This window comes from Planococcus citri, chromosome 2, assembly GCF_950023065.1.
Source record: "Planococcus citri chromosome 2, ihPlaCitr1.1, whole genome shotgun sequence".
Taxonomy (NCBI): domain Eukaryota; kingdom Metazoa; phylum Arthropoda; class Insecta; order Hemiptera; family Pseudococcidae; genus Planococcus; species Planococcus citri.
The window spans coordinates 19,484,727-19,506,549 of NC_088678.1; the positions used below are offsets into that span (position 1 = coordinate 19,484,727).

Consider the following 21,823-nt stretch of genomic DNA (forward strand, 5'->3'; position numbering starts at 1 on the left):
AAGAAAATAGAGACAAATTTTTCTGGCAAAATGTTAATCAATTTAAGATTATGGTGCAGATTTTTCACCCAGCAAAACCAATTTTTCGACTGTGTCTTGAAAACTCGATTTCAAAAGCAAATGAATCGACGTTTCAATTTAGTGTTAATAGATTTGCATACCCGGTTCGCCGTAAAAACGAAATTATCCAATAGGTAGGGTGGGTTGTTTTTAAATATTTTTTAATAATTTGATGAAGCCGAGCAATAAAAAATCATAGCTAAATGACCTCAACAAATTTTAGAAAGAATTTAAAATTCTTTGGTCAATATTGTTATTGTTTAACCATTCCCCCCCCCCCCGGGTCAAAATCTTAAAGTTACAAATTTTTTAAAAAATCACAAGCTTTCAAAATGTTAACATTTTTTGGGCTCACGTGGTCTTTTGATGTTTTAAGTACATCCATATTGTCATATTTGTACAATTAAAAAAGCTTAAAGTTCATTTTTGTAAAGGTTCAGGAGTTCTCAAAATAGTGACCTTTTCCTTCAAAATATTTGTAGGATAATTTTGTTACTCCGCTTTTAAATGATAAAAGTATCATTAAAATCGAACAACTACGTAATTTAAAATTCAAGTAAGTACTGTACCTAATTTTGAATATTAAAAAGGGTCACCCCAATCAATTTTTTTTCTAGAGCAAATGAAACTTTTTAGAATTTTTCTATTTTTTTAATTCTCGTCAGGGAAGTTATAAACATGGTCCTAAAAATTTGAATTTTTCCAAACGTCTTATTGAAGTAATTTGAGAAAGATTTTTATCTATGTACCAGGCTCCATCAAATTTTTAAAAAATGAATTGAAAGACCCCTCTTTCCTCGTTTATTGATGAGCTACCTACGCAAATCAAAAATATAATTGGCATCCTCGATTTCACTCATTTATGGCACAATCAAGAAACCATCATACTCGTAATTTCTCAATCAACTATCTATCTAATGTGTAATTGTTTTCTGGGAGGGGGAGGGGACTAGAAACTTTTGCAGATGCACATCAGTTTCATTGTCTAACCAATTTTTAAATCTCACATCTCAAGACTGGTTGGAGTTACAAGATGGAACACCTTTGTTAGTGGAGTAAGAGAGAAGGGTCCTTGATAAGAAAGCCAAAAATGGCATCTGATTTAAATGAAAAAATCTCCAATTCAATTTTCAAGATGAAAGCTCAAATTTTTTGCAATAAATTACCAAATTGGAAGCAATTATTTGAAAATTGGAAAAAATCACAGCAAGAACACATTTTCATATTTTTGGCAACAAACTGATTTTTAAATAAGAGGATCTAAACGCGCATAGAAGGGGGCACAAGGGTTCCCAATTTTGGCTAAAATGGTGGGAAAAAATTCAAAAGCTGCGTTGCATAATTAATTATTAGTAATTTGAGGTCGTTTAGGTGGAATGTTGGCTTCATTTTCAAACTTTTGTATGCAACCGGACCCTTCAATGTCTCTTTAGTCCCCCTCCCAAAAAAACCCAACGTGACATAACGATTTTCACCAATTTCATTACTGTGTTCAAAAATCTGATCAAGTTTTCAATTTAAATCCTCAATGCTCCCCCTTCTTCATGATAACTGATTTTTTTTAAATTTTGATTTCATTGAGGAACAAAATTTTCACTGTTTGAAAATTGATAGAGAATTAGGGATATCAATATCATCTCATTGTCAGAACTGTGAAGAAAGACGTGCGACACTTTTATGATTTTAAATCAATGATGAGGCCGAAGAGGGGAAGGAATGGCAGTAGCTTTGAAACAGTTTTTCATCAAATTCGTTGTTTTGGATTTTTTCTAAATACGAGTATGTGGAAGAGGAAAAAACATAGTCACAATTTTTTCTTCTAATGAACATTCAAAAAGTTTTACTTGGCACATTCAAAATAAATTGCAAAATTTCACTTTTTTTTCTGACATCAAATCCCCCCTCGACGTTTTGAAAGTTCGTCGTCGTGGTTCCTTGTCCTTTACAGGACATTGGAAATCGCATTTTTGTGGTACCCTAACAGGGCGAGGCGAATGCCTATTGCCACTGCGATTATTCTGGGGAATCGACGTTGTTTCGAGCTTCCACTAGTAGTTTCCCGTTGCTTTCTAGTGACATCTACACAAGCACTTTGGAGCTAGCCGGGTAGTTTAGAGACCCTGAGCTCCTCAGTGTTGACCTCTATAGACGCTCGAACCAGTTTCAGCTTTTTGATTCTGCTAACAGATGGCGTGCATTATCTGTTAGCTCGGCTAAACTGGTAGTCCCCCGGTAATTGACATGTAATGTTGATAATTGCACGAAAGATTTTTTTTTTTTAATTACACGCACAAGCTTGCCTCTGTAGCTGGGTTTGAATTTGAAAGTTAACAAATGAAAAAATGACAATTTTGAGTGTGAAATTGGCAATTATGAACGTTCAATGACGAATTGGCAACTCTCAGATTTGTAAATTTGTGACTGAAAATTCTTTGGAAATCGAACAAGTTTACTACTCCCAAGTCGTCCCAACTCTTTTATTCTGTGGTGAAGTGGAAAATATGGCGTTCCAAAATTGTTGAAAACCACTATTTTTCAAATGTGATTTCCTGAGAAATGTTTGCTCTATATTTCAAAATTCTCTTCATATATTTCGAAAAATTCGCGAATTTGGCAAAATTACCCACAGACTTCAGAAGAACTTTAATAACAAATAAATTCATAACAACAGCTTCAACCAATCACTCTCACCCACTCCAATATTCAATTCACCTACCCAACCCTCAACTTTTTGAACATTTAGAAGGACCTATCTCTGATTTTATTAGAACGTACATTAACGAAGCTTCAAATATACTCCAAAACTCTCGTTCAAAAACCGATATCCTACCTTCCATGGCTGCTTAAACCTCCCCAAATTGACTACTATTTAAATAACTATTCAAAGAAAAGTCATTCCCCATTAGTAATTAAAAATAACTATCTGGAACTTCTATCAAAATATTATGAATTCAACCTCTGTTTCACAGATGGATCAAAAATACCAAATCATCATTCTGGATATGCTTACTCTATAAATGGTGCAATTTCAAATTTCAAACTCCCAAACTGTTCATCTATTTACTCTGCTGAACTCACTGCTATTTATCATTGCCTCTGTGATATACTCACCTCTGAACCAGATAACAAACATTTTTTGATCCAGAGGGATTCCTTAAGTTCATTGATTTCTATACAAAACCTATTTTCTGATCACCCTATAGTTCAAAATATTCTTAAAAAACTATTTGAGCTACAAAATTCCCACTTTATTATCCAGTTTATGTATGTTCCCAGCCACATTGTAGAATCACTGGAAACGAAGCTGTTGATACTTATGCAAAATCTGCAACTACTCTTTCCCTCCTTACCATCATCACAGCTGACAACATCAAATCTTTTCTCACTCAAAATAATATATACATGAATTGGCAAAATTTCTGGTCCCAACAAACAACCAACAAGCTCTTTCAACATATAAAATCAGTTCATCCTTGGAAAAACCTATCCCACTTGAATAGACTTGAAGAAGTTATCTTGAGAAGACTGAGAATTGGACACACCAAAATTACACATAACCATCTTTACCTAAAAGCCCCCAATCCCTCATGTCAATTTTGCTCATCTGAACCCATATCTGTTCAACACCTACTTTTCTATTGGCCCCAATTACATCGAGATCGATTATCTCTCCAAATAGATGAATACTCTCTCTCCATCCCCGACAGACCCTCCGAAATGGAAAAATGTATTACTCTTGTTAAAAAACACAACCTGACAAATTTAATATAATCTGACGTGTAATCGAAATATCTCATCCAACTGTTTTTTAAAATCAAAATTTTAATCATTTTTCAATTTTTCCATTTCTGAATTATAAGTTGTACCTATTCAAACACAATTGCAAAGAAATGTGTACAGATCATAACGTTCTTATACTCGTTTAAAGTATCAGATAAGGAGGGCATGAAAAAGCACAGAGTTCATTTTATTAAAGTACAGTTTGATGGAAAATGTCTAATTTAGTAGTTGACATTTTTCAAGATTTCGCCCCCTCCCCCAATAAAATTGGTTCGCTATAATGCTAATATGAAAGATTTAGATTTTAATCACATTTTCTCAACGCCTCCTGGCGCAAAACCCGCAACCGGTTATTTTCAACGTGCATTAAATTTTCTCCAGTACAACTGCATATAAAAGTATTGCCATCACTACCACCACCCTCCTCATCATCATCATCACCGCCTCCTTTACCTTTCGAAAAAAGTACACGAGAAAAAAAGGGGATGTTCTCGAACGCGCGTTATGTGTACTATTCGCCGACTTTCGATGCCGCAGCCGTCGAAATACAGTATACAGATGAGGAAAAAGTACAGTGGTGGCAAAAGCATCAGTTTCGGCGCGATCCTCTCGAAAGCTTGACGTTTTCGTGTATCGTTTTCATCTCGGCTGGAGTTCGTTACGTAAATATTTTCGTAATTTTTCTCGTCTCGTAATAATTATCCATTTTCTATTCTTTTCTTTTCTTCAAAACTCGATTATTTTTCGCGACCAAAAAAAAAAATATCGCGATTGCTGTGTGTATAATTTAATTGTGACGAGTAAATTTTTTTTAAGTACATCGCAATAAATATAATCATGTACCTATTATCTACTTATTTACTCATGTAAAATGGTGCTTAATGACAAGTTCCGGAAAAGTGTCCGAGTCGCCGGTCGTGTGCTTCGGTGTGGATGAATATTGCATCGTAATTTAGTCCAAAAATATTGGGGGATTTGGCTCGAGGGGGCAGAAGTAAAAAAAAAAAGAAATGGCGAAATGTTCCGAATCGAATGATACGAGATATCCGAGTCGTTAATTTTTTATTGTGATCGTTTTGTTTATACGATTGATTCCATTGAAGCATGTTGAAATACGACGATAAATGTTGGTCGTGGTACCGTAACTTACATCTAGATAGTCAATCGTACTGCAGAATGTTTAGGATTATTTGGTTCTTATGGTTGTTATTTGGTAAGTATCGATTCGAAAGTGTTTTCTTCTGTTTTCCCTCATTTTTCTATTTTTAATGAACAAAATAATTGAATATTTTTCAGATATTTTTTTTCATTTTTTTTTTTTTTTTTTGGATCAGGTACCCCAGATCAGAAAAAAATCACCAATTGAGCCAATTATGCAATTCCTGTGAGTTTTTGATTACCTATTGTGGTAATACGTGTAAAAAAGTTTATATGATTAAAAAATATCGGTTTTGAAAAATTGCAGGGTGATGAATTTTGAAAAATTTTCAATTACTAAGTACATATAAAACGTTCGAATTTTGGAGGAAAATTTTTTTTACGAAATGAAATCATAAAAGAAATAGACAAAAATGAAATTCAATAAAAAAGTTAACGAACCAGTAAAATTTGTAGCTGAAAATTTTTTGCCAATTGCTCTCGCTCGATTTTTTTTGAAGAAACGTTAAAACATTTCTGTAATTTCAAAGTTTTTTCTCACCTCTCAAATACTCGTGAGAAATTTTATGTTACCTATTCCAGATTATCGAACTCAATTCTCAATTTTTATTCGTTCTATAAAAAGACTCGTAACCCTGGAAAAAAATAATGAAAGTAAAAAATTGTCTCAGGTGGTTCAAAATAATTCCAAACTTATCGCGAATTTATGATTTTTTTTCCAATCTAAACATTCGAGTAGGTAAATTTTTTTGTCGAATGATTTTTTCAATCCAAGAACATTAGCATGTGATGAGAAAGGCAAATACCGAGAGAAATCTCCTCGAAAAATGCGTCATCATAATTGAAATTCACGCATCCCTCCCCCTCCAAAAAAATTACCAACCCTGCAAACTTTCATCAGAGAGAAGCTCACGTCGTCGTGACGGCAGCGACGACGACCAAGTTGACGAGTAGAATTTCTTAATGTTCTCGAGCTAACTTTTTGGCCTGATTAAAAAAGACTTTTACACGATATACATGAAAAAGTTTTACGTAATATTCATTCATATATTCACTTAACTCGAGTATCTACCCCTTTCCTGTATGTGTGTGTGTGTTTATTCATACTATATCTAGGTACCTACTTATAGTTAGTCTGCAACCGCCTATGCTACCCTGATATGCTTGAAAAGACCCTGAAAGAGAACGTATTACATGCATAATGCTGTGCCGGTGTAGTGTATCTACAAAAAGAAATTAAACACCGTAGGTTGTACTGGAGAGGATGTACGATGATGAGGCACTCTGGCGAATAAAAAGAGACTAAACGGTAAACGCGGACGCGATGAAGGCGAATTTGACTCCTCGAGCCTTTTTGTCTGGCTGGATATTTTTAATGAATTGAAACACGAGCGAAAGTACCTGTGTACCTACCTACCACCTATCCAAATGAACATCGAAGGTGGTTGAAAAATTTCCTAAATTCAAAGCTACTGTACCTAACGTAGGGTGAAAGTTGTTACATAAAGGTGAAATGATAAAAAAATTCAGCCAAGCGAAAGATGAAATTTTCTCAAAGGGATACTGTGTTTTTGAAAGAGAAAGAGACGATAGAAGAGCATGAATAGAGGATCACGAGATCCGGACGAAATATTTTAGTCGAGGTCGAGGTCAACAATTTTACTTACGCCCAGAAGCTTGAGCTTGGAAATAGGTAAATGGGTATTAAAAATATTTGTTCGGCAAGACTGCGCTGCTTAAGAGTCGAATTTCTAATTGGAAAACATCGTCTGAAGTTCTAATTTAAACCTTGAGTCGTTTACTTGGTTGGTGTTTTTGAATCGGATTTATTATTTTGCGGGTTCGAAGTGGTTGGGAAATTTGTTAAAAAGTGGTGTATCTCGTTGATTTAAGTGTATGGGAGACTTGTGGTGTGGGTATCGAAGAAAGTGGTCTTTTTACGAAAGAAAAATTTGACTTTTTTTTAGAAATTTGAAAATTGCTGTTTTTAGATCGAAAGTTTGAAACTCGAGTTTTAATAAAATTATACGATCTGATGGAAGAATTGGAACGCCCGCTTCTCAATCTTATTTTCGAAATGTGAAGACAAAAAAATCTTGAGACAAAGAATTTTGCAGATCGAAAAATCTTTAGTCGTGAAAGCTGAGGACCAACAAATCTTGAGACTGAATGCTCTCAAGAGTAAAAAATACCGAGACCAAACAAATCCAAATCCTAAATATTTCTTCAGACAAAAAATTTAGATCCAAAAAAATCTTGAGACCGAAAAATGTTCAAGCAGGAAAATCAAGGACCAAAAAATCTTGAGACTGAAAACTAATCGTATCAACTTAAAAACATATCGGGGTCATAAAAGCTCTCGTGACTAAAAAATCTCGAAACAAAAAATCTAGAGACCGAAAAATTCTAGACAGAAAATTCGAAGAATAAAAAATCTAGAGACCGATAAAGCTACAAACTGAAAAATTCAAAGATGAAAGAATCTCAAGACAAAAAGATCTCAAGGTACTTATAAGAAATTTAAAATTTTGAAATTTTGAAATCTCGGGTCCAAAAAATATCAAGGCTAGAAAATCTCGACCCTGAAATATCTTCATTTGAAAAATCTCAAAACGAAAGAATCCAGGAAACAAATTAATCTCAAAACAGGAAACCTTAGAAAACCATCAAGCATCTTGAGATCAAAACTCTAAAGGTCAAAAAAATCTCGTTTGAGTACTGAAAAAATCTCAAAACCAGAAATCTGGAGACCTCGAGACGTCAAAATCACAAAATTGCGAGAAAATCTCGAAATCAAAAAATTTCAAGATGAGAAAATCTTGAGACAAAAAACCTCGAGAGCAAAAATAATGTCTCAAGATTGAATATCCGGAGACTGATAAACGTCTAGAGTGAAAAATTTTGAGACCAAAAATACCTCAAAACTGGAAATCTCAAGACTAGAAAAACTTACCACTGAACAATCCTCAGGTGAGAAAAAAAAATACAAAAAAAAACTAAGAAATGAGATGATCTTAAAAGCAAATAAATCTCAAAGAATCGTTTAAAAAAAACAAAAATGAAATGAAAAATCTTGAGGCCATAACTTTTTTAAGATGATAAATTCTTGAGCCTGAAAAATTTTGAGACCAAAAACTCTATGAAACGAACAGATTTTCATGCAAAAACATTTCACGACCAAAAAATGTCGAGACAAGAAATCTTGAGATCAAAAACCCAAAAAAGTTTCCTAAAAACTCTTGACACAAGTCTTGAGATCAAAAATCCCAAGGCTGGGAAATATCGAGCTTGAATAATCTCAAGACCAAGATATCCCGAGCCCAACAAATATCCTACCACTAAAAAAAAAATAATAAAAATAAATAAACAAGTACCTAAGAAAAAAAAAACATGAAATTTCTATTTCCAAAAATTTTAGGACCAGTAAATTTTGAGACAAGAAGTCATTAGACCGATTAAAATCTCGAGATATGAAATCTTTTAAGATGAAAATAATCTTAAGGCCAAAGGATCTCAAGACCAGAAAATCTTGAGACCCTAAAACGTCAAGAACATGAAACTCGAAACAAAAAATTCAGGGCTAAAAATCTTGAAATAACAAAACAGGAAACCAAAAAATCTCGAGACCAAAGAATCTTAAAAACGAAAAATCTTGAAAACACGCAGAATATCAAGACTAGAAAGTTTCGAGACAAGAAATCTTGAGACCAAAAAATCTAAGATCAAAAAAGCTTAAGATCATGGAAATCTTGAGACCCTAAAACCTCAAGAACAAGAAACTCGAAACAAAAAATTGGGGCTAGAAGTCTTGAGATAACAAAACATGAAACCAAAAAATCTCGAGACCAAAGAATCTTAAAAACGAAAAATCTTGAAACCACAGAATATAAAGACTATAAAATTTTGAGACAAGAAAATTTTGAGGCCAAAAAATCTCGAGACAAGAAATCTGGAGACCTTAAAATTAGGTACCAAACTTGGAAATCTTGAGACAAGAAATTTGTAGACCAAAACAATCTTGAGACCAAAAGCATCTCAAGACCAGAAAATTTTTAGAGAAGAAATCTTGAGGCCAAAAAATCGGCGACCAAAAAAATCCAAGATCAGGAACTCTTGAGCCCAAAAAATCTCGAGACAAGAAATCTATGGACCTTGAAATTACAAAACTTAGATATTTCAAGATGAGAAATTTTGATACCTACATATCAAAAAAATCTTGAGACATAAATCTTGAAACGACAGAATCTCAAGACCAGAAAATTTCCAGACAAGAAATTGTGAGCCCAAAAAATATCGAGACAAGAAATCCGGAGACCTTGAAATCACAAAACTTGGAAATCTTGAGACAAGAAATTTGTAGACCAAAAAAATCTTGAGGCCAAAATATCTAACACCAAAAAAACTCAAGATCATGGAAATCTTGAGCATCTCGAGACAAGAAATCTGGAGACCTTAAAATTACGTACCAAACTTGGAAATCTTGAGACAAGAAATTTGTAGACCAAAAAAATCTTGCTTGAGACCAAAAGCATCTCAAGACCACAAAATTTTGAGACAAGAAATCTTGAGGCCAAAAAATCTGAGACGAACAAAATCCAAAATCAGGAACTCTTGAGTCCAAAAAATCTCGAGACAAGAATCTATGGACCTTAAAATTACAAAACTTGGATATTTCCAAGATGAGAAATTTTGATACTTACGTATCAAAAAAAATCTTGAGACATAAATCTTGAAACGACAGAATCTCAAGACCAGAAAATTCGAGACAAGAAATCGTGAGCCCAAAAAATCTGAGACCAAAAAAAAACTAGGAAATCTTGAGCCCAAAAACTATCGAGACAAGAAATCCGGAGACCTTGAAATCACAAAACTTGGAAATCTTGAGACAAGAAAATTTTTTAGACCAAGAAATTTCAAGAAAAGAAATTCTGAGCCAAAAAAATCTTGAGACATTAATCTTGAAACCTAAAAATCTCGTATCTGAAGAATGCAAGAAACTAACAAATCTTGAGACCAAAAGCACTCAAAACCAGGAAATTATGAGCCCTAAAAATCTCGAGACAAGAAATATTGTGGCCAAAAAATCTCGAAACATTGTACCCTGAAAATAAAAAATCTTGGAAACGAACAAACTCGAGAGTCGAAACCACAAAATCTCAAGACAAGAAAACCTTGAGAATGAAAATTTTTGAGACCAAAGAATCTCATTGTCATTAGATACAGGAAATCTGGAGACCCTAAAATAACAAAACCTGGAAATCCTGAGACTTAAAAAATCTTGAAACCTTGAAATCTCCAAACTGAAGAATCCAAGAAAAGAACAAATCTTGAGAAATTGAGACCAAAAAATCTCGAGACAAGAACTCTTATCTAAGTCAACTTACATTTGCATGTTATAATATCAAGAGCTTATAGATTGTTGTGCTATCAAAAGAATGATTCGAAATACTTTCATCAATAAGATGCCACTTGATCCTATTATGTAAAGCATAAGTACCCACTAGAGTAAAAAAAAATGTATTCCATCTTCATTTATTAAAATTTTAAATTATTTATCACATTGGTATTTCATCTTTTAAAAAAAATCAACTTAAAAGACGATGAAAAAAGAGAGAAAAAAGGTAAAAATAAAAATAGAAAATAATATCAAAGATTTCAAATTACATCCAACAAAGGAATGCTTTGAAAAAAAATTCTCTACCGGCATTTTCTGCCTACATGAAAAAATAATCTTACATCGTCACTCTTCAATCCTCCTCTTCTTGTTCAAAAAATTTCACATTATACAAAGTACTCGAATGTGGGAGGCAGGAATTCGACATATTTAAAAAATTAAAAGAGCCCAACACAGAAAGAGCATCGATTATCAAAAGACGAATTTCCTTTTTTTAGAAAGTAATTTTTTCAATATTACGATTGAAGTCTGTAACACTCAAACTCATGTTGAAATTTTCCGTATTGAGAAATTTTTTCACCAGCATTTCATCCTTTTTATTTCCAATTCATCTTCGAACGAGGCAAAAAACCCGAAATATTGTAAAAATAAGGTTCCAAAAGGTGTTGTATATTCGAATCATAAAGCCACGACGACGACGATGTCAACGAAACTTACCAGAAGGTCGCTCGTCACGTGAAAATTGTATTCTAAAATTATAAAAGCTCGCGATATTGTCGCGTCGAATTTGATATGCGGTCTGTTATTTCATTGTGATAATTCTCGAGTCGTTAAATGACGCGTACAAAGTGACCAACAGGGGTGGAATGTTGGATAAAAGGGTGATGAAGATATCAAAAGGGTGTCCTAGCTTTTTGGTCGGTCGCATCGTGTCTAACGAAGTGTTGTATGGTCGACTTGTTTGACCGAGTTTTTCACCCTGTTCGTTGAAATTTGAGAACTGTGTGGGGTTTTTTCGCGTGTCGGAGCTTTTTGAGAAAATCATGTCGCGTCGGAGTTTTTTTTTCCTCGCAAAGTTCTATTATTATATTCGAGTTGAGAAACCGAACGAAGATTTCCATATAAGAGATTTTTTTTACTTTCTTTAACGATTCGATTGGTTGTTAATGGATTCGAAATGGATTCGGTGATAATTTATATCCCTCTGCTGTCTCTTTTTACCGAACTGAAAATTCTCAAATTTTCATACGTATTGCATATACTAAGATACCCCCTAATAATATACTCTCTCGTTTGTGTGTATATCTGTATAATAATCGTATTTTGAAAAATCGATTAAGCGGCGTTAAAATTTGTCATTTTTATTGTATAAAGATTTTATAGCCTGTTTCGATGCATAGCGAAGACGATTTTGTAATCAAAATTCGCCGTCGTTATTTATGGCTACAGTTTTACTCGTCGTAGTTTCATAAATTTCGTCATTTATTCGATTATTATATGTACAGGGTGTGGCACGTTGAATGGTGTACGCCGCGCCGAAAATCATCGAATTGGGCAATTTAAAACGGTTGAAAAATTGAATGGGTATTTCGTTCGACTTTTTTTTTGCCATTTTTTTTCAGTCTCGATAAGAGATAAAAATTGAAAAACCAAGAACGAAAATTCAATCTTTGTGGAAATACAAGTAGGTAATGAAGAGTTTTATCGTTGCGAAAAACGTGTCTCTTTTGAAGAATTATCGCAGAATTTTTAAAAACTCGTTTCAAAATTTATTACGACGTAAAATAGGTACCTACTACCTACTCGTAATTAGACAGAAAATGAAAAAAAAAAAAAAAAAAAAAAAAAAACGAAATAAAGAACTCGAAGAAAATTTCTATAAGCATTTTCGCAGATTGAATATTATTTTTTCGCGATGATTCCTTTTGTGTTTGACTAAGTATTTGACTAAAAAAAAAGAAAATTTTTCAAAGCATAAAAAAACTATAATCGAGAAACGTGCAGATGTTAAAAACCGAATAAATTGAGTAGGTAAGAGATTGGAATAAGATTTATCGTGCTGAACGAACACGATCGTTTCGTTTTTTGATAGAAAATTTCAATTCCATAAATAGAAATGTTCTCGATGATTTGAAAAAGATTAAGCTACTATTTTTTCAAATAATTATTTTAATCTAATCATTTTTTTTCATATGTTTCAGGTGAGTTGAATTAATTTTGAAGAGAATTATTGATGTTTCATGAACCAATTTTGTTTTTTGAAGCATTTGGATTAGCGAAGTCATTTTAAAGGTAACATTTGATCTATTTTTCTTGAGCATAGCTCAAAGCTTTCAAATTTATCGAGCGACAAAATTTTGTTTCAGAATTTTTTGAAATTCATTACCTAGAAAATGGCTGAACTGATTTCGATGAAACTTGAAATCTCACTACGTTTGCTCGATTCCTATTAAGTACTAATACGACCCTCAATTTTTTGTGAATCATTCATGAACGAATTGATCAATTTTTTTAAAGAACCATTCGTCAACGAATCGATCAATTCTTTAATTTATGAAAAAATTCGTTCGCGAATGATTCAGACAAAATGATTCAATTCGTTAGTGAATGATTCATCGAAAATTGAGTAAATGAATCAATTCGTTCCGAACAAATCACTTGTATGAATCGATTCGTTCGCGAACGATTCACTTTCATGAATTGATTCGTTCGCGAATGATTCACTTGTACGAATCGATTCGTTCGCGAACGATTTACTTGTAAGAATCGATTCGTTCGCGAACGATTCACTTGTACGAATCGATTCGTTCGCGAACGATTCACTTGTACGAATCGATTCGTTCGCGAACGATTCACTTGTACGAATCGATTCGTTCGCGAACGATTCACTTGTACGAATCGATTCGTTCGCGAACGATTCACTTTTACGAATCGATTCGTTCGCGAACGATTCACTTGTAAAAATCTATTCGTTCACGAACGAGTCACTTGTACAAATCGATTCGTTCACGAACGAGTCACTTATACGAATCAGTTCATTCGCGAATGAATGTTTAAATAAAAGTGGATCAATTTGTTCGTAAAAGATTTTTATTTTACGAAAAGTCGGTCTAAGGAACTAAATACCAGGTATGGAAATACGCCATTTTCGGTTATAGATTTCGTAGTTTTGATGGTGATGTGATTTTTTCATTTCAGTCATATAATGAAATGGAATCAAAAACATGGTGGAAAAATGTCTATTTTGCATATTAAAATGAATATGAGGTAAGAAAATAACGTAAATTGGCGGTATTATTAATAAATTTGGAACTTGAAAATTTTTTTCTATAACCAAAGATGGCGTATTTCCATACCTGGTATTTAGTTCCTTAGTCGGTCTTCTCACGCTCAATGCGTGAGAGTTTTTTTTTTTAATTCGAATTTTTAGTAATTTTTTTTCAAATTTCAGGTGGATTTTTTCCTTTACTTTTTTTTTGAAAGTTCTCACTACTCTAAGAGGTTTGAATCAATTTTGAAGGCTTCAAAATTTGATAACTTCGGGGTCCCCCTTCACACCCTCTCTTAGTTTCATCTTGGCGTTGCCTTACTTATTGACAAATTTCTGGAAAGAACAAAAAAAAAGTAGGTACCTATACTTGTCCAAGATTGATTTTTGTTTACAACTTCAACAAACGACAATTTTTTGCGAAAAAAGCAAGACTTTCTGAAAATTTTGATTAAATAGGGGGGGGGGTTAGCAATTTTGAAAAAAAAATGATTTTCTAGAAATCTTGATGAAAAAAATTGATTTAAAAAACCGTATATTTTATGCAATTTTGGGCAAAGCAGCTGGATTTATTGCAAGAAACATGCGAGATCTCTAAAAATTTCCAATTTAGTCAGAAAAATGGGAGGTTTCTGCAATTCTGGCAAAAAATCAACTTTCTGGTAATTTTGATAAGAAATTAGGCAGTGTTTTCGTTTTGGAAATTTTGTCAAAAATGAGTCCTTTTTACAGTATTTAAAAAAGTGGAGTTTTTTTTTGCAATTTTTACAAACAAAGTACAATTTTTTCTCCTTGCAATTTTGACCAAAAAAAAAAAAATTCGAGTAAAAAGCAGACTTTTCTAAAAAGGTTGACAGACTCGCTTTAGCTTTAGCTAATTTTTATGGAATCTTTAAAAAAATTTTGGGCGAAAAATCTCCGAAATTTTGAGAAATTGGTTCTTCTTTACTCAAGTTCTTCAGAGCCTGACAAAACGTTCGAGGAATTTATTAAAACTTTTCCAAGTTTTCAAAACTTGAAAATAAAAATAAATATTGAAAATTACAAAAAAATTCGATTTTGGATTTCATTTGCCTATATAGAAACTTTGTTGAAGGTTTTTTATATACTTATTTCAACAATTTCTTCTTTTTTGAAAAAATTTGAAAATTTCAAAAAAATGACACAAACTTGAAAAAAAAAATATAAAAAATTCGGTGGGACTGGAGGCATTTTATTTAGATTGAGGAAAATTGTACAAAATAGTTGCTCAAAAAATCGCGAAAAGTTGTAAAGTTGTTAAAAATCATACAGACAACGAAACCAAAAATTTTTAAATTTTGTATGCCTACATTTTGTGGATTTTTTGAGGAGGGGAGGGGTAATTGCTGATAAATAGAAGCAGAAAGAACTTTTGGTTTTTTCTGTTTACTGAAGTCCACATTTGTTTTATTGTTGAGAGAACTCAGATCTTAAGTCCTTGAATAAACACAAATTTTATTGTCATTTTATTTTTTATTTTCATGTAGATAAAACACTTCGTTCGGTTGAAAAAAAGTAAAATCAGAGAAATTTGCCCAATATGTCCTTTGAAATTTTAATGCAATTTTATGGTCACGAATTTGGAAAAAATAGAATTTTTTCAGCAACAAGGTATTCGTTTTTTCGCTAGTATGAAAAAAAACGCTCTTTACAAAAAATGTGGTTGTTTTAAAGTTACATAAAAAAATTGTACCTACGTATCTGATTATTTGCTGCGTTTGTGAAACAAGTTTTTAAATTTTAATATCATCATTAATTTCATCATTTTTCAGCAAATGATAAAAACGAATTAAAATTCTTTTGTCCAAGTCTCCACCAGCGGCTCAAAAAGGTCGTTTCATAACGATAAAAAATATAGAAACCTACGTGGAGGTCACCTTATACCTACGTTTGCTCAGTATGTTCTACAGCTTATTAAAATCAAAAAAATCATCCGCTAAAATACTCCAACCTCTCTCTCTCGTTCCTCTTCTCCTTCATCAAACATATACACGTACCTAACCGTACACTCAACCCTTATCGAACGCGAAAAGAAATCAAAGCCGGTTAGAAAATAAATATTAAACGTTTTACGGTATATTTTTTACGTAAAAACGATAAACATCTACGCTTTACGAGAATGAAAAAGGTTAAGGGGGCGAAAAAGAGGCTATTTCGTATCGACGACGAAATATATTAAAAAACAAAAATAAAAAACAGTTTAACTTCGACGACAACTCGAATAAGAGAAAGGAATGACAGCGTGTTTGAGAGTTGAAAAAAAGGCATAGTCGTATATGCTTTCTGCGTAATTCAATCCTAAAAGTTTTAAAAACGAGAGAAAAAAAAATTCAAATGAATATCTTATACGTTCGTAATAATAACGAATAAACGAAACGAACGAACAAAAAAATAATAAAGGGACGTTGGATACAGTAGAAAAAATTCATACGAATATAATAACTTACAGCAAAAATTAACGACGTCGTGTGTTTCATTTTTTTTATACGTATTTTTGTACACGGGATGCTCACCTTCGTGAACATAAATTGCAATAAAAAATACGTAGATACAAACGTTGTAGGTAGAACGCCTGCTGGCTGCTAGTATTATGAGACGATTTTGCCATTCGAAGAATGAATGATACACTTGCAGTTTTTTAAAAAAAAGATACCGAAAAACAGAACTGTAGAAGCTACACGTGCTATGTGAAGATATGAAAATACCTACGATTGTTGAAATTAAAATATCTAAGTCAGTATCGTGATTTCAATTTATAAAAATGTAAAAAAAAAAAATAGGTATGTAACTTGACGACACGAAAATTTTCATTTTCTTCATCGTAATTCTCGTGATTTCTTCGAACTTTGTAATCTTATCCGCGTTCCGAAATTATAATCTCGTCTCTAATTTTCATTCCAAAAAGTTAAAAGTTTCCACGGACCAGTGAAATGAAATAAACGAGAAAACATCTCAGTTATTGCAACTCGACTTGTGAAAGGCACGATGATGACGACCTGAGCACTGTTGATTCACGTCACTTGAACGTGGAACTGTAAAGCATGGGCTGTTTTTCAGCCAGCAAAAGGTCGTGTACTGAGGGTTAACTAACGTCAAATGCGAAGGCAACGGGCCATGACGAAATTACCGAGTTGACGGTGAAAATAACCGTGTCGGAGACGACGATGGCGACCAGCGCGAATAATAAGATAAAATGCTAAATATGTGCGAGTAGATAACGTAATGTAGATTGGCATTGACACGATGTCGATGCCCCTGGCAAAGGCAAACGACTGTTGTAATTTTTTTCAACAGAAATTTTATCGATGAAAATGTAAAAAAATTCAAGGGTTGAGTAGGTAGGTAGGAGGAGTGAAACGGGAGTTGAATTAACTGACGTTGATTTGATTGCTTTTGAAGGATGAACCGAGGTTTCAGAGTTGATTAGATGAGAGGTAAATGATTGCTGGTGATTTTTGTAGAAGTGAGCGAGTGCGAGAGTACGAGTATATCAAAGTAATTTGTTGGTGTTTATTTCCTTCTTAAAGATGAAAATAGAAAAAAAATACGTGCATTTGATTTTTCAGTGATTCATTCGTTCGCGAACGATTGTTCTTCTCTGAGCACATCGTTCGCGAACGAATATTAATTCGCAATTTTCATTGAATAATTAACGAAGGTGTCTTTTTGTCTTGTCTCGAGTTGAGGGATTCAACTTTAAAGTGATTCAGTCGTTCGCGAACGGGTGATCTTATCTGAGCACATCGTTCGCGAACGAATAATTCGCAATTTTTATTGAAACATTGATGAAGGTGTCGTTTTTTTTTGTCTCGAGTTGAGAGATTCAACTTCAAAGTGATTCAGTCGTTCGCGAACGAATCATTCACAATTTTTATTGAAACATTAATGAAGGTGTCATTTTGTCTTGTCTCGAGTTGAGGGATTCAACTTTGAAGTGATTCAGTCGTTCGCGAACGATTGATCTTATCTGAGCATATCGTTCGCGAACGAATCATTCACAATTTTTACTGAAACATTAATGAAGGTGTCATTTTGTCTTGTCTCGAGTTGAGGGATTCAACTTTAAAGTGATTCAGTCGTTCGCGAACGATTGATCTTATCTGAGCATATCGTTCGCGAACGAATCATTCTCAATTTTTATTGAAACATTAATGAAGGTGTAATTTTGTCTTGTCGGGTGTCTCGAGTCAAGGGATTCAACTTAAATGTGATTCAGTCGTTCGCGAACGATTGATCTTATCTGAGCACATCGTTCGCGAACGAATCATTCACAATTTGTATTGAAACATTAATGAAGGTGTTGTTTTGTCTTGCCTCGAGTTGAGGTATTCACATTTAGAGCGATTGAGTCGTTCGTCAACGATTGATCTTCTCTAAGCACATCGTTCGCGAACGAATCATTCGTAATTTTTATTGCGTCAACGATTGATCTTCTCTAAGCACATCGTTCGCGAACGAATCATTCGTAATTTTTATTGAAAAATAAATGAACTTTTTGGTCTTGTTTTTTCTCAAGTTGAGTTGAGGGATTCAACTTTGAATTGATTCAGTCGTTCTCGAATGATTCATTGCTTCTGAACGAATCGTTCGCGAACGAATCAACTTCAATTATCATTGGTAGATTTATTATGTCAAGTTTCATGGCATTATCTTTTATCTGGCGTGACTTATTAGTGGTTCATTATTTTTCGCAGACAGTTTTTTCACACCTGAGTGAATCGTTTACGAACGAATCATCTTAAACTAAAACTCTTATCAAATTATTTAAAGAAGTTGAACTTTCCCTATTATTCTGTTTCACTGGATTTGTTTTACAAGAAATTCAACTGTTTTCGAATGATTTTGTAATAAGTTTCTGAAAAAAGGATTGAAATGGTAAAGTTTCGTGTCATTTATTTTATGGCTAATTTGATTTTTTCAATGATTCGTTTGTTCGATAACGATTTTGCTCACTCCTCTGAGAGAATCATTCGCGAACGAATTATTCGCATTTTTTATCGACAGAACGAAAATGTTTCGTTTGGTTTTATCATGATTTAGTTGATTTCATTTCCTAGTGATTCAGTCGTTCTTGAATGATTCATCGTTTCTGAACGAATCGTTCGCAACCAATTGACTCCAATTTTTGTTGATAGATTTAGTAAGTACCTAATATTAATATCAAGTTTTTTAAGATTCTGTCTTTCATTTGGTCCAGTTTACTTTCGATTCATTAATTCGCGAATCATTTTTTCATCTTTGAGCAAATCGTTCACGAACGAAATAGGTCCAATCCTGTTTAGTGAAGTTGAAAAATCAGATTTTTCCACGCTCTTTAGTCATTAGATTTGATTTAGTGGGTAATGAATCATTTCTTTTCAAACGATTCATCATTTCTGAGCAAATCGTTCGCGAACGAAATGATGTTCAGTTTTTTCATGATGGGATTAAATCTGTCAAATTTGATCATGACATTCTACGAGTAACTATACCTAATTTAATTTGATTTTTCATTGACTCGTTCGTTCGATCGTTCGTTCGTTCGCGAACGATTGTTCTTCTCTTAAAAAATCGTTCGTGAATAAATAATTCACAATTTCAATTGATAAATTGAAACACGTTTCGTTTTCTTTTATCGAATATTATCTGATTTATTTTTCAAGTGATTTTGATTTTGCTGCTTTCAAACGATTCATGGTTCATGAGCTAATCGTTCGCAAACGAATCAAGCTCAATTCTTGGTGATGAGATTAAATTTGTCAAGTTTTGTCTATAGGTTTACGAGTAGGTGTAACCAGATAACTGATTTGATTTTTCATTGACTCATTCGTTCGCGAACGATTATTCTTCTTCGAGAAAATCGTTCGCGAACGAATCATTTACAGTTTTTATTGACAGCAGACAGATTGAAACATGATCGTTTCGTTTTCTTTTGTCAAATATTATCTGATTTCATTTTCGAGTGATTTAGCTGGCACCTGAAATGATTCTTGGTTCATGATCAAATCGTTCGCGAACGAATCAGGCTCAGTTTTTGATGATAGGATTAAATTTGTGTAAGTATTTTTGATTAGAGGTCTACAAATAGGTAGGTATAACTAATTAATTTGATTTTTTCAGTGATTCATTCGTTCGCGAACGATTGTTCTTCCTCGAGAAAATCGTTCGCGAACGACTCATTTGCAGTGTTTATTGACAGCTCGAACACGGCTTCGTTTTGTTTTGCGGTGAATTATTTGATTTGATTTCCAAGTGATTCAGACGTTTTCGAATGATTCATTGTTTCTATAAGTGAATCGTTCGCGAACGAATCAATTACAATTTTTGTTAATTGATTTGTAATTTTAAGTTTCATCTGGGTTGATTCACTTCATGATTCAATCATTCGCGATTGGCTTCTCCCATGCGATCAAATCGTTCGCGAACGGGTCATCTGCAATCGTGTCATCAGGAATCGATTTCCAAACGCATGAGAAATCAATGTTTTGATTTGGTGTTAATAGATTTGCATACCCAGTTCGCCGTAAAAACGGAATTATCATAGGTCATATTTTATTTTATTTGATTGATAATTATAATAAGCGTATGCAGTCGTTAGAAAACGAATCATCTTTATTTGTCGATAAAGAATTTGAAAATGAATTTGGGTCCTAAAATTGCTCAGATAATTGGCGAAAACTGAAAATGTTTACAGTCATGTAGGCCTTGAGGGAAACCAGGCAGTAGATGAGTCAGTTAAAACAGCTGTTACCCTCTTTAATATGTACTCTGTGACCCATGATGATGTTATCAGCGTTCTAAAATTCATTCTATGAACTTCAATTGGCAAAAATAGTGCTGAAACTCACAAACAGGCCACAAACGATTTACTCATAATCATAAAAAATCAATCCTTCCTTGAAAACACTTTCGTCTGTCTCCTGAATCAATCAGAAAAAACTAGTATCACTCATCTCAGAATTGGTCACCAAATCAACTCATAACCATTATTTGTACACCAAAGCTCCTAAACTCACCTGTCAATCCTGCAACTCTAAAATGATTTCCACTCGTGTAAATTTTTTTTTTTAAATTTAAAAACAGAAAAATATTCTTAGAGTAATTGGTCTTTATTTTAATGGCGTTTCCTCTGATTAAAAATTACGAGTTTTTCTGGTCTCTTTTCACATTATAAAAAAGTAATCGCTCATTTACAAGGTGTTTGAATGCAATTCAGCCTCGAGTGAATTTTGAATATGTACTTGAGGTGGTTTGGTGGTAGATAAGTGTAGGCATATAGGTACCTACATAATATGCATATCTGAAAGGGTTACGAAGAGAAAGAGCAAGATATAGTCGAGAAAGACGAGAGGTTACAGGGTTGGAAAATGATTACCTTATTTGGCAGTTTTATGGTTACGAATGGATCATTGTTCTTGGTATACTACAGTATACCCTACTTTATCGTATATAGTCGGAGTTGGTACTTCGTAGAGGCGAACAATTTCGGAAATTATTCGACCCCGTGGTGACGGCGGTGGCAGCGATGTTGTGTGTATAAGTAAACGCAGGTACCTGTACCCGACCAAGACGAGGACGCGGAAGCGTCGATAAGCGGGCCAAGTTGTACTATAGGCGGTAATTTTAGCCAACGAGGGCGTAATAGACCGAATAATTTCCATAAATTTGCAATTTACGCGATAGTTGTTGTTGTTGTTTTTGCTAGTGTGCGGCTGCTGTGGCGAAGACAAGACGATATAGGAGCAGAGGTGCAGGTCGTCGTCGTGATCGTCACGAGTACCATATAAACGTGTCCGAATGGGTATTTATTTGGTCGTGCTTTAGGACCTTTTCCCTGTTCCTCGTCCTTTTGATTACGTAGAATGACCTTATATATAAATGAAGAGGAAGGGGTAACTTGATCTTATATGCTATCAGACAGAGGAAAAAATACGGATACGAGACGAATGAAGAAAAATCTGCGAAATATTCGTCTATAGGAATGGGAAAGCACGAGAGGGAAGTGCAGGAAAGCGACCATGTACGAGCCGCAGACGCTCGCTATAGCCTCGAATTTCTCCACCACCAGCCAGTGTCCCTAATAGTTGGCATTTTCGAACATAAATTCTCAAACTTAACATCGTCTCTCGGTTTCGGCTTCATCGTCGCCCTCGGTCACCCTC

At 33.7% G+C, this 21,823-nt stretch overlaps 1 protein-coding gene across 1 annotated transcript in view; it reads left to right on the top strand.

The window, feature by feature from the left end:
- The first annotated feature begins 4,410 nt into the window (after positions 1 to 4,410).
- Positions 4,411 to 21,823, top strand: part of LOC135834926 (uncharacterized) — a 404,651-nt gene continuing 387,238 nt past the window's right edge. Inside the window, exon 1 of the mRNA XM_065348920.1 lies at positions 4,411 to 5,053. Within this exon, the coding sequence (XP_065204992.1) occupies positions 4,945 to 5,053 (109 nt within the window). The 5' untranslated portion in view covers positions 4,411 to 4,944. The remainder of the gene's footprint in view (positions 5,054 to 21,823) is intronic.